The sequence below is a fragment of the Nyctereutes procyonoides genome, unplaced genomic scaffold (assembly GCF_905146905.1).
Source record: "Nyctereutes procyonoides isolate TBG_1078 unplaced genomic scaffold, NYPRO_anot_genome, whole genome shotgun sequence".
Lineage (NCBI taxonomy): Eukaryota > Metazoa > Chordata > Mammalia > Carnivora > Canidae > Nyctereutes > Nyctereutes procyonoides.
In genome coordinates, this window is record NW_026575046.1 from 37,535,599 (window position 1) to 37,548,708 (window position 13,110).

Here is a 13,110-nt window from a genome sequence, read left to right on the forward strand (position 1 = left end):
TGAGTCTGAACCCAAGCTCGGTAGAAATCTGAGAGGGATCAGATTCAGCAGGTGGCTGCTGCTTTCCTCAAAGAACAGACTTGGAGGGTCCGCCGCCCTCAGCACCAGGCCCTGGGACTTGGCAGGATACTTTCAGCCCCCCAGGAGCAATGGTCAGTTTGGCCATCATCCATCCCAGGGTCTGTGTCCTTTGTTGGTTCTGGCCAGTTAGAACAGGAAGCTTTGCTTTCCCAAAGGGAGCCAGTGGTGCTCCCTCACGATCATCTACAAAAGCACGGGTGTGGGGGTGAGTGGCACCAAAGTGACCACATTGCTGAGGGGCTAAAGGGTTCATAATTTTAAAAGCAAGATGCTCTTTATATTTTGTAATCAGATAGTAAGGCAGGATCAGTTGGGGTCTTCCTCCTTCTGTTTATTCCCCATATTTATCTGAATTTTCCATTTTCCATTACAGGTAAACTAAAAGATCTTGGGAACTTGGTTCTTCGACCTTTTGGACTCTCCACCGAAAATTTCCAGATCAAACAGGATTCCTCTACTGGTTCCTACTCCATCAATTTTGTTCAAAATCCAAATAATAACAGATAACAAAGTTCACAGTAGCTTTTAAAGCTGGCTTGGAGATTTTGTGCTGCTCGCTATTAGCAAGGGGGAAGGCCCTGCCAATATTTAACTTTCAAAAGCATTTTATCTCAAAGACAGGCTACCCACTAGGGCCCAGTTGCTCCCTTTTCCCTCTTGTTTTATGGTCAGGGTGAAACACACTTCTGATGTAATAAGCCTAATTGGATTTCGATGTCTGTGTGGCTGTTGCCCTTGGTTCTGGCTGTTCTTTGCTTTGTCCAGGAGGAAGCCTGCTTGTCAAAGCTGGTCTCCTCAAGCTTTCCACACTGGCCCAGGCAGAGTATCTCCCGGCCTGAGCAAACTGCTGGTCAGAAACTGCCCAAACATGATTAATGGGGTTCCCGCCTACTGTCCTCTCTCCCTGAGTACTCCCACTGCCCAGGTGGCCGGGCATGGGCTCTGGCGTCTCCTGGTTTCCTCTGTGGTAATAAACGCTTTCTGTGATGGTCTGAGCTGCCTTGTGAACTTTGTCCCCATAACGACAGCTGAAGCACCAGGCTTCTCTGGCTTCGGGAGTAGTGTCGCTAAGTGTTACTGGAGTCTACAAATCTGCCCAAAGTCTTAGTTGCCAACTTGAAGATGATCTTGAAGAAGTGACCATTCTACCACATGCTAGAAGAAACTCCATCTCACAAACTCTCTTGTACCTCTTCAGTTTTGTGCAGATCATTATGAGATGAGTGTTTTTATCCAAGCATCTTAACAGTTTCAACTTAAAATAGCTTCATTCAGGTATGGTGATACATAAACCCCAGAACAAGCCGTCTTCTTAGGCTCCAGCAACCCAGAGGTTTCAAAGGTAGGCTTAGGGTCTTTTTCCTAGTCATCAGTGATTGCTGGTGAAAAGCTTCCAGTTCTGGTTTGAGTGTCAAAGGCAGAGACATGCAGGTTTCATCTGAGAAAGGAAGCACACATGTCATTCTCTGAGTGATGCTGGAATAGGGCCTACTTCCAGTAGGAAGGATATGCTGCTGCTTTGATCTGTTCCTCGAAGCCCCTGAGAAAGTGTTGGCAGGTAGCAGGATGACGTGCAGTACTAACTGAAAAGGTGAGCATGTCTTCCAGATTTTGAAATGAAATTCTTCATAGAATTAAGGGGAAAGGGAAAAAGAGCTGGTTCCTTTTGCTTTGCTATCTTTATGACAAATCTGGCATCTCATATTCCAAAGTGTTTTTGTGACATCACAGAAGTTGTACAGGAGCCTGGGCTGAGCACCGTATGGCCCAGCTCTCAGCAGGCAGTGCCTCCTGTGCGGCCGACGGTGCCAGAGCAGCAGCTCTCAGGTCTTCTTGCCTCAGGACCCCTTCACACTCAAGGAAGTTTAAAGAGTGTTTTGGTTTATGTGGATTATGTACATTGACATCAACCAGATGAGAAACCAGAGAATTCTCTTATTAAACATCTAGTTAATTCCTTTAAAAATAACATACATTTCCTGTTAGTATAAATAATATTTTTAGAAAAATATCTCCTAAAACAAACATTTCAGTAAGGAAAATGACATCAGTTTACATTTTTGCAAATTCTTTTGTGGCTTGATAGAAGATAGTAAAATTCTAAAATCTGCTTCTGCATTCAGGCTGTTACAGTTATCATGTCACGGAGTCTTGGAAATCCTACACTGCACATACCTGTGACAGCAGGACAGTGAGAAAAGCACATGACCCCTTAGTATTACTGAGAAAACAGCTTTGATCCATGGAGACCTGAAAGGATCTCAGGAACTACTCAGAAGCCTTAGCCCACTTTTTGGCATTTTTTAAATGTAAGCTCTACACCCATTTTGGGGCTTGAACTTGTCCCCAAGATCGAGTCACATGCTCTACTGGCTGAGCCAGCCAGGCGCCCCTCAAACCATATTTTGAGAACTACTTTGTTAGATTATGACTTTCAAGCTTAATAACTGAGACTTGGCCAAGGTTGGGGCTGAGATTCCTGAGCACCTGTCTGACCCTCCAGGGAGTGGGGAAATAGACGTGTTTGCCTAGATACAGCCTGCCTCAAGACATTGCTGTTGCTGCGGGCTCTAGAGGTTTTGCTTCTCAGGCCTTCTCCCTCTTTGTCTCCCTTCTCCTCCTCCACCATCCACCACCACCACGCCGAAATCTCACAGTGGCCAAGTAATACATCTGGAAAGGAAAGGAAGGGAATCTAACTAGATGTGCGATGTGCATTTTCTTAAGCCAAGGTGTGTTTTGGTTTTTTTCTTAATCAACCATAGTTATTTCTCTACTTACAAATCTGGAAGAAAAAAATAGAGTCAAACTTTCTGAAAATGTTTGACAATAGAATGAATGGAATAGAATAGAAATGTTTGTATATGCTCCTATTCCGACAATATTGCAGTGGATCAAAATAATTTTGGGGGGATCCCTGGGTGGCGCAGCGGTTTGGCGCCTGCCTTTGGCCCAGGGCGCGATCCTGGAGACCCGGGATCGAATCCCACGTTGAGCTCCTGGTGCATGGAGCCTGCCTCTCCCTCTGCCTGTGTCTCTGCCTCTCTCTCTCTCTCTGTGTGTGACTATCATAAATAAATAAAAATTAAAAAAATAATAATAATAATTTTGGATCTCTTTCTAGAATTTCCTTGAAGACTGTAAGATACATTTTATTTAAATACTATGCTCTCCTATTCCCCCTTTGCCTCCACGACCTCCTGGAAGGTAAGGGCCATGTTTATTTCTTTATAGCACCAACATCTACTTCTCTACCAGAAACCTAGTAAGTTGGTATTAAAGGTATTTTATAAGAAGTGTTCTCAGTGTGAATAACAATCACTATCCAGAAGTCTCCAGATTCTGTACCCTTTGATGAGTACCTGGTTTTTAAAATGTCTCCTTGCTAACCATTATCTCAAGGTAAGTAGAAACTAGTCATTTTCCTCAAAATTTTAAGACCAGCAAGTGATTCAAGTGTCAGCTTAGAAGGTTTATGTGCTGTTTTTCACCTTACCCAAAGGGTGTGGTGGGAGGCAGTGAAAGTCAACAGCTTGGTTTCACCTAGTCTAGACCAGTGGATTGATCTGGACTTCCTGGATGGCCTCAACACCCTGCAGTTTCTAGTCCCGGTTAACTTTGTACAGTAGTGTTTTTATTTGGATAGATGGGCAGTTCTGGCTGATTTAGAGGGCACACCTAGGATTACTCAACAGTGAGCCCAGTATTTGTACACATGAAGCTTAAAAAGACACTGCAAAAAGAATCATTTTAAGCCAGTCCAGGCCATCATGTGCCGCCGTGTAGAGCATTCAACCTGGCTAATAAGCATATGGCTCCTAGTCTTTAAAGGTTCATTTTTGCATTTTAAATACCTGCAAGGATTTGTCTTGACATTTTCAAAACTCCACCTTGTCCCAGATCACATTTCCACTGAATCCTGTGTTCTCTGTGCCTCCACACTATATCTTAGCTACCCCTCCAACTCTTACAGAGCAACTTCCATTCACGGAACCTCCTGCAGAAGGCTCACCCAGGAAACTGGGACTATTTCTGCAACAAAGTCTTACTCATCCGGTGCTTTTTCTGTGAGGAGTACACCGTGGATTAGTTCCTTTGTCTCACATCATGGATCTGAGTTGTGGTTAAATTCTGTTCTTCAGATGGACCTCTTTTTCTAAGTCTGAATTTGCTTATAGGTTTACCTTCCATCACAAGCACTGCTCCTGGGTTCTTCCCGCATATCCTTTTGCTCCTTGTCCTACCCCCCAGAATGCCATAGCTTATTACAAGTTATTGTGCTTATAGGAATAGAGAATATTACACCATGCTGAGATGTGGAGGCTGGGGAGTGGCCGAGCCTACTAGCTAATGACCTGAACATAGCAGCACGGGGCCTACATTTGAGCTGCAGTAAAATGCCAAGACCTCACACATTGGACCTTCAGTGTTCCTCAGGTATAGTTAAAAGCATGAATGTTAAGTCTACAAATGACCAAAGTCCTATTTTCTGCAGTATTCTGTCATTGAAGGTAGGGAACTGCTTTTGGAAACGTTATTGGGCCTGCTGAGTACTTGTGCTCGTGGGGCCCTGAGCTGGCCTCTGAGATGGTTGCTGGGTTAGGCTTCACAGGGCTCTCATGCTGGAGTTCAGACTGGTGTAGGGAGACCAGAGACCTTTTGGAGGCATTTTACTGTCAACAGACTGGCGTGGGATGAGAAACTGGCAGCAGGTGTTAATTAAATGTAAACCTGATTGGAAGATATATTTGTAAGGATTGTCTGATCTAAGAACCAGACCTGCAAATCCTTTCTTTTAGCCAGTGGTGGAACGTCAAAGGGGAAGGTAGGGAACACCTGTGCAAGTGAGTGGCTGCTTGAATCTCAAGAAGAAAGATCTTTAAAGGGAAAGGTCCAGTAACCATCTAAGACCAGAGTACCAATCTAAGAAACCTCCTAGGACAGGAAAAATCAGTGACTTAAGCCTCCATCCCTCTTCCTCTTATTATTTGAGCTTTTCCTTAAGCTTGCTGTTGGCCTAAAAGGCAGCATGGAACTTCGAGAGCTGAGTGTTTAGGGCACAGTCTGTCGGCCTCAGCCCAGGGGTCACTGCCAGCCTGGGTAGGTTTGTTCTGTTTGTTCCTATTGTGATCCTGCCACCCACCTCGTCCCTCCCTTATTTCTTAAGGCATTGAACTTTTTTTTTTTTAAGATTTATTCATAAGAGACACGGGAGGGGGAGGGGCAGAGACAGGCAGAGGGAGAAGCAGGCTCCATGCAGGGAGCCCGATGTGGTACTCGATCCTGGGTCTCCAGGATCAAGCCCTGGGCCGAAGGCAGCGCTAAGCCGCTGAGCCACCCGGGCTGCCCCATTGAACTCTTCCTTTAATACTTAATCGGTGTGTGCTGTGTGCTTGAGACATACCCCTAAACCCTAGTAAAATCCTGGAGCAATTTCAGGGACATGCGTATGCTCCTTTTCAGCATGCCCCCCTCTGAACTGCAAAAGTAACATGCCTAGTCCTTCTAGCACCTTCATTTCCTTTAAAAGAGGAAGTATGTGCACACTGTACCATTAGTGGCTAGGCCATCTGTTCCTTCAGGGAACTCTATAAAAAAGGAGGACCAAGCCCACTCACGCTCCTGACACCACAATGCTACCAGGCAGCCCAAGAGAGGGGGCTGGCATTACCCTGGAGCATGAGAACAGTTGCTTCAAGCCCTTCAAAGGGCAATCAGAGAAACTAGTAATAAAACTAGTGAAGATGGCCTCATATTCCAAAGCATTAAACAGTTCAGTCCTCCTGGCTCCAGGTTGCTCATTGATGAAGCTGGGGCTGGACACTCAGGGCTTGTGAGTTAGTCCAGTCTGCCTTTACCGATGTTTGGAATACTTGGTAATAGGAATATTGCAGTCTTGTAATTTTCCAACCTTCTGAGGTCTGCAAACTAGGAATAAGCTCCATCCTGTAGGAGTTAAATTCTGTCAGCCAGAACTAGAAATAGGACTCTACCTTCTTCTTCCTTTCACTCAAGGGGAAAACTTTGGAAACTCCCTTTTCCCTCTTGCTAAAGCATGGCATGGCCTGCTGTCCCCCTGCCAGGGAAGCCACTATTCAGTCCCAGCTCCCAGAGCTCTTGCTTGCTGAGAAATAGAGCTCACCCAGGTGGGAATTCTACCTCAGGCCCTTTGCCTGGACTCCCTTTAGGCAGCCACCTCATACCACCAGAGCACCCCAGTGCCCTCCAGCTCCCCAAATGTAGCAACTCAGAAACCCACAAATGGTCAAGTCTCCAAACAGCCTAAAGATAGAAATCCTCAAGGAGGCCTGGAATGGGAAGCAGGGGATTGGAGTCAAGTGGGGACAACAGTTTGCATTTCAAAGCCTAGCCTTGGTGGACGGTCTCTGGTACACAACATTGTTTTGTAGGGATAGTCTGACTACCCCAAAATAGAAAGTGCTGTTTGCAGCTTTGCTTCATGAAGTTAACTGGGAGAAAAGGTCAGATAACTTCCTTTGTGACACTGATTAAATCCTGCCATTGACAGAGTTGGCATTAGAGACCAGGAGTTAGAGCTTCCGCTTATGCTGCAAAAGTGTTTCCAGCCCGCCTCGTTTTCTACAAGAGTTGAAGCTGCTGCATTTATTTAAAACATATGAAGGATCACCCCCATCCCTGTCTTCCACAAGGTTGCTTTGTGTCTCACTGAACCCCTGGCTGTGCTTTTCTAGAACAGTGACACAGCAGGCACTCCTTTACCTCGAGGTACTTCACATTGCTGATCTAGTTCACCTTCCTGGGATCGTAGGTCTGAGCTGTCCATTCAGAACCCACAGGAATTAGGCACTGACAACTTAGAATTCAGAAAGGTAAGATTATAGACTATTTTCACTCAAGGTAAAAAAAATTCCGTCTTCCGTGTTTTTGACCAGTGCGGCTACAGTGAGATTGTGTCAGGAAGGTAACTGGCAGGACTTCGATCAGAATCCAAGTCTAGTTTAAAGCACGTCATGCGTCTAGAAGCATCCTCCTCTTAGTATCACCGGTTTACTTTGCTTCGTGTTAGAAGGTTCTTTTCTATACAGAACGCTTCACAAGGAATTTAGGAAAGGCCTAATTCTACAAGTATTCTTAACTCTTAGATATGGTAACCTAGCCACTGGGCTTGGCCAGCTCTTTCTTCCTCTTGCACAGTATTCCCTGAGTTGTGTTCTCTTTTCATTCCAGGTTCAGTACTTTCTTGATATCAGAGCAAAGGAGTTGTTAGTCCATGAAATTTCATTGTGATGTTAATCACCAGAGAAAGGTGTACTTAACAATATACAGTGTGCTCTATTCAAAGCACTGAGGGAAGAATCCTTACTTGAAAGAGGACCTGAGTTATCAGGTATAAAAGCACGAAAACAGTTTTCTACAGTGCATACTTGCTGCGACATACCCCGCATGTCCAGGATGGTACCAGTACCTTTCATAAACAATTCCAGGGCATGAATCCAAACTTATATTTCCTTACATGAAGACAGCACCAGGAAGGTCCTAAGTTGTAGCCATGGGTCTCTGCACTCATTCCCTCTCCTGATAGGTGGTGTGTCTACAGACACATGTATGTTAACATGACTGGGAGTGTGTTGGGGTGGGTGTCATGTGGAGGCTTTCCAGATAATGTGCATGTGGCTTGTTTACCTTGGTTGTAATTCCATTTTCATTACTAGGAAACTCAAGGGGGGCGGGGTAGAAAAAACAGACTCCATGTATACTCTGGAATAACAGAGCCTTCCAGAGGCTTGCTTTTCCAGAGGTGTGGGGGAGGCACACTAACCGAGGTTTTTGGTCTAAAAATTCTCAAATTTTTAGAAATTTGAGGTTTTAATTGGCTCATTTTTTCCTGACAGTGGAGTGTTTCTGGTTCAAACACATCGGACATGCTGAGCTTTTAAAGAAGCAACCATTTATCCGTAAGGGCAGGACTTCTTAAACCTACCAGTAGATATTTGCTCAATCTCATCTAGCTCTGAAGGGTAGCATATTTGTTTCCATCAGAAAGGAAAACAGTAATGTTTGTGACAGGATAATTAAACTCTTCACCCTTCCTCTATTCCTTGGTCGTAGAGGGTCCCATAAAAAATCTTCCAGTGATTATATAAAAATAGGCTGTTCTCCTAAGAAAGCAGTATTACTTAAAACAGCTCCCTAAGGAACAACTAGTGGTTGAATCTTACTGGTTAAAAAATAGTAACTTTAAAACCTAACTCCTAAAAAATAAAAGTTTTTAAATAACTAAATTTTAAAAAATCAAGACTTTATTGGATAAATGTTACACAACATTCTTTAACATTTAAGTCTTAGCATACTTTAGATGAGAAACAACTTTTTTCATTCAAGTCTACAAAATGAAATAGGCTTGTGAAGATTTGAAACACAGACAAAGGTAGCATGAAGCAAAGCTTAAATATTAAGCAACTAAAGCAATGAAAAGTGAAATAGCAACATGGTATGTCTAGATTTTAAATACCACCAAATTTCATTTATTAAAATGAAAATGGCTTATAACAAAATGCCTTTGAGAATTTTGTCATGAGAAAAAAAATATTTAGATACTTAAAGAATTGGGAGAGATCAGGTTTTGCCTTTGTATATTTCTTGGTCATTTCCATCACTGCACAAAGAATTCTAAAGCTTCATTAAAAATCCTTATTATACAGTCCACCATGGCTTGGAGTTACCTGGGTCTTGAAATGAGCCTGAAAGGTACTGCTGGTGTTCAAGATCAGAAAGAACAAGATGGACCCAAGCCTAAGCCCTAGGGCCGTGAAGAAGAGGGTACCATGGAGGTACACATCTTTAGAGCTCCCTGCTGCTCCAGTTCCTGAGCTGACTTTTTCAGATTTGATCAAACGTGTATAATGACTTCATGAAGTTTCTAAAAACACTTTAGCATGCGCTCCAAACTTTTACTTACTTGTAGCATAATTAGAGTTTATATTAAGCTCACTAGAAGACGGTCCACCTTTTCTTCTTGAGTTGTAAAACAAGTCCTAGGTAGGGCTATTAAATGTTCTCCAACTCTCACTCAGATCCTTTTCTTAATCCTGAGTGTGGGGTTATTAAGTAATTCCAACCTCTACGGTAAGATTATGGAAAGTTTGAACACTTGAGCCAAATGCTCACTTATCTGTTATGTTGCTTCAAATGAATTTTATATTTTATTTTTTGGCATTTTTTCCCTTTTTTTGTACTAAGTAATCAATATGGATTATCTTTCTGGTTTAAAAAATAAATCAGTATTGCCACTAAAAAACTTCAGTTTTATTAAAAGTACGGCACCATCAAATATAAAATGCCTTAAAAATGCAGTTCTGATAGGTCCATCTGGTTTTCTCATGAAAGTTTTCTCCATTCATTAAAAAGAAAAATTAAGGTTTTTCATAATATGTATTTTCCAAAGACAAGAAAAAGACTGTGGTCTCCACTAATAAGAATTCATGTTCCATGCATGAAAGCTCTTTATGGGTCTGTTCCTACTGCCTGTTCCCAGGGTCAAGTCCCACCTGACACCTGGAAGAGTATTTTGCACTTAAAAGGGAGGGCTCTCCATGAGAGAGGTCCACATCAAAATTCAGGGGAAAGCCTTTCTACATCAGTAGAATGAAGAACTAGCTTAGAGTATTCATTTTCACTCTAAGGTCAACACTAGCCTATCCACTTTGAGTCAGAATTTAAAAGGTAAGAATGTAGTTATGAAAATGTGCACAAAATGTTAAATACTGGTGGCAAATAAATACATCTTAATATGTTCTAACAAGCAAACGTATATTCAAGATAATACAGCCCTGCTTTATTGAAGAAAGAAAAGATCCAAATTCTCTTTGCGGGGTGGGGCACTTTGCCATCCTTTTAGTAGGATGTTAGAGAATCTTTTCTCTTGTTTCCACTGGTACCCTGAAGGAGACTCTGGTCTCGCTTGGGTAGGTGCGACTCTTGCTGTGTCACAGGAGAGCCATCTTAGAAATGCCTTTGCTCATATCGGAACTGATTAACAAAACCTTGGAGAAAGCACAGAGTTTCTGTTTAAAAAATAATTCAGCATCTTTGTCATCATCCCATGCCTTTTAGGCCTGTCCAAACTGTACTGAAAAGAACTTCACATTCAGAAAAAGTTAACGGTCAGTGATAATCTTCATACATAAAATTCAAGTGAGTTCTTTGCGTGTTTCATAGCACTTTTCTCCTCCTCTCATGCATAACTTATTGCAATAGTTTATTTTTTATAAAACATTCCCCTAATACCTTTTCTTCGATTTACTATAGCACAGTTTGCAAGTGCCCCTTTATAGACTGTGGGTTTTAACCACTGCCTTAACATTTACTTCTCAGTGCAGCTTTAAACATCTGAGTCTCCAATGGCATTCAGTCCTGATGCTCTGGTGTGGTGTCACTGTGGTACAGGTCCATGAAACCAGCAGCCTGCTAATGTCTTTGTGCTGAAATACAGTAAAGAAAAGGAAGAAAATGTAGTTAAGCACAAGTAAATGGGACAAAAATGATGTCCTCATTGTTTAAATTCAGTAGATTGAATGTTTCCTTTAAACCAGCTAACCTTAACCGATATATGAGAAAACAATTGACTTCCACTCTTAGCCAGCAGAAGCATTCATTTTATTTCCAAAGTACATCTGGCCACATTCCAACACAAAACTGTTGTCACCTTCACAGAGTTAATCTGCATTTGAGTAGATTTTAAAAATATTTGTCAATGAGTATTTGCCTGATGTTGGGGCAGGGGGGCGTTTAGCTCCGTTCTCTGCTGACACTTCACTGGTATCCATGTTAACCTTTGTAAGTCCACGCAGCTGCCGTGGACTGCTCTGAAGCTCCAGCAGCCTTCTTCTAGCACAGGCCACCTACAGACTTAGGCAGATTTAAATGTGAAACCAACCTAGGTGCAGGTCAGCTGCAGACCGTACTGTCTGCATATGCACAAAGAGCAAACCAGGAGGATGGACGGTGCCTTCCCAGAGGTAGACACAGCACATTAGAAGGCATCCAGAGCACTGTGTTGCTACTCGAAGACAACTTCTGTACACTAGGTAGACTGACCACAGAGTCCCTTATTAACACCAGCACACAGGATCATGAGCAGAGGCACTCTTCACCATACAAGGCTTATAAAAATTCCTGCTAGACAGCATGACCAGAATTTCTAACTAACATTATCAACTTCCCTTTAATACCAAGTGGTAAGAACCCCACGGCAACCCTCTATCATCTTTGGTTAATGCCTCTCGGACCTGGTAGACTAAGTACCAATAAGAGCTTAAATTCTAAAAGAGTTGATCATGGAGAAAATGATGATTTTTTTGGGTCAAATGTATTTTTAAACCAAAGATCCGTGGTGTTTTCAGAATAACAACTGACAAAACAAATGCAGAAGAGAAAAAGAACCACCCCCCATCCTTCCCAATATTTAACTTCCAAACATTTCAAAGGAAGTGTCTTTGCCATTCTCTGGTAGAACTCTTGATCTTCTGTTAGCTTCCTGGGTTGCCTCCCTGACTTACTGGATCGAGGCCTATAAAACACAGTAACAGAGCATTCTATCACATTTTTCTCAAGCAATGAACAATGGCTTCTAGCCGTAAATACCACACACATCAGAATAGAAGGTGAATTGTCTTTACTTCTGAAGAAACAGAATCATTAACACCGTTAAATTTGACACTGAGCTAAGAAACGTTTAGTTTTTAAAACTAGTATCGTGTAATACTCTTTTAGACCCACAAAGAACTTTGGAAGTAAACTGAAAGAAAAAAAAGGTAAACAGCCAATCCCATACACAATTCCCTTTCCTTCTATTTATGACTCAGTATTTGGCTTCAACCTTAGGGAGGCCTATTCAAGTTGACAAGAAAGCCCAGGGTTGAAGCAGGTCTTATTATTCATATGAGAGGTGCAGAAAACTAACACTATTCCTTCAAGAAATCACCCTACCATCCCTATAGTACAGGTCAGCGTCCACAATCTCCCAGCCTCAATCTCTGATCCAAACTGTGCCATTCTGACCCAGCTTGCAAATTACAGGTCCTATGCAATATCATGGCTCTTTACTGGCTGCAAACACCATATGGTTAAATAGCCTTAATTCAAGGAAGCAAATGGGATCGTAAGTTCAAAAGCAGCACAACAGAAATCCTTAAATCTTTCCAGCTGTATAAAAACCCAAAATAAGCCTTTAAGGCACTATCCAAAGAGGTCTCAATAAATGTACTTAAAGAGATTACGGCCCCTCTGAGTTTTGACTTTCCTTATGTAAATGACAGTGGTTTTGAAGTCAATTCACTGAGAACATATATATGTTCACCTATGGACATATATATATATATATATATATATCCTTATATATACACACATTAAGAATGACTAAGAAGTTAAATGGATATCAAAGTGACAAAGAAAGACTGAGATAGTGAAAAGATAAAGAAATCCACTATTTGACTTCCCACGGAGGCTCCGTTGCTATTTGACATAATTCTACAATCTGATACCCAACTTTTACCACCCTAGGAGAAACTCTCATTTCACAGGCGTTCACAGGAGGCTAGCTCTACTTTTTTTAGCACAATTGAAAGTTATTTTCTCTCATTAAAATGGTCACCTGCATGAGGTACACCCAGCTACCAAGGTCAATGAAAACTACAGAAAAAGAACTAATGAATTCTTTTAGGTCTAGCCTAATCTACTTTAGAATGATTAAGTGATGACATGATGCCCTCTTCACTTTGTGGCAGGGCTTAACACAGACAGACCTGCCCGTCTCAGTGTTAACTTCAATGCTCCCAGTCTGAATCCACAGTGGTCTGTCAGACACTGTAAGGGAGCAGCAGGACTCGTCACTGTCTGATGTAATAGCTGCCATTTGTTGAGACCTATGGTAGAAAAAACCAAGTTAACAAAAATAGAGCAGTCATTTGAGTTCTTTTAAATCCATTTTACAAAAAAAAAAAAGTTTTAAAAATAAGACCAAAATTCAGTTGAATTTTCATAATGAAT

At 42.1% G+C, this 13,110-nt stretch overlaps 2 protein-coding genes across 10 annotated transcripts in view; one reads left to right on the forward strand and one right to left on the reverse strand.

The window, feature by feature from the left end:
* TTC1 (tetratricopeptide repeat domain 1) overlaps window positions 1-1,073 on the forward strand; it is a 48,820-nt gene extending 47,747 nt beyond the window's left edge. For both annotated transcript variants that reach the window (XM_055324940.1, XM_055324939.1), the window contains exon 8: window positions 455-1,073. In XM_055324940.1, coding sequence (XP_055180915.1) covers window positions 455-588 — 134 coding nt within the window. In that variant the 3' untranslated portion in view covers window positions 589-1,073. The remainder of the gene's footprint in view (window positions 1-454) is intronic.
* The window catches only part of PWWP2A (PWWP domain containing 2A), a 64,386-nt gene that overhangs the window by 18,939 nt on the left and 32,337 nt on the right, over window positions 1-13,110 (reverse strand). For 4 of the 8 annotated variants that reach the window (XM_055324938.1, XM_055324933.1, XM_055324937.1 and 1 more), the window contains one exon: window positions 8,342-10,544. In XM_055324938.1, coding sequence (XP_055180913.1) covers window positions 10,531-10,544 — 14 coding nt within the window. In that variant the 3' untranslated portion in view covers window positions 8,342-10,530. Of the gene's footprint in view, window positions 1-8,341; window positions 10,545-12,866; window positions 12,987-13,110 lie in introns of those variants that run through there. The other 4 variants (XR_008664353.1, XR_008664352.1, XM_055324935.1 and 1 more) reach the window with 3 other exon arrangements.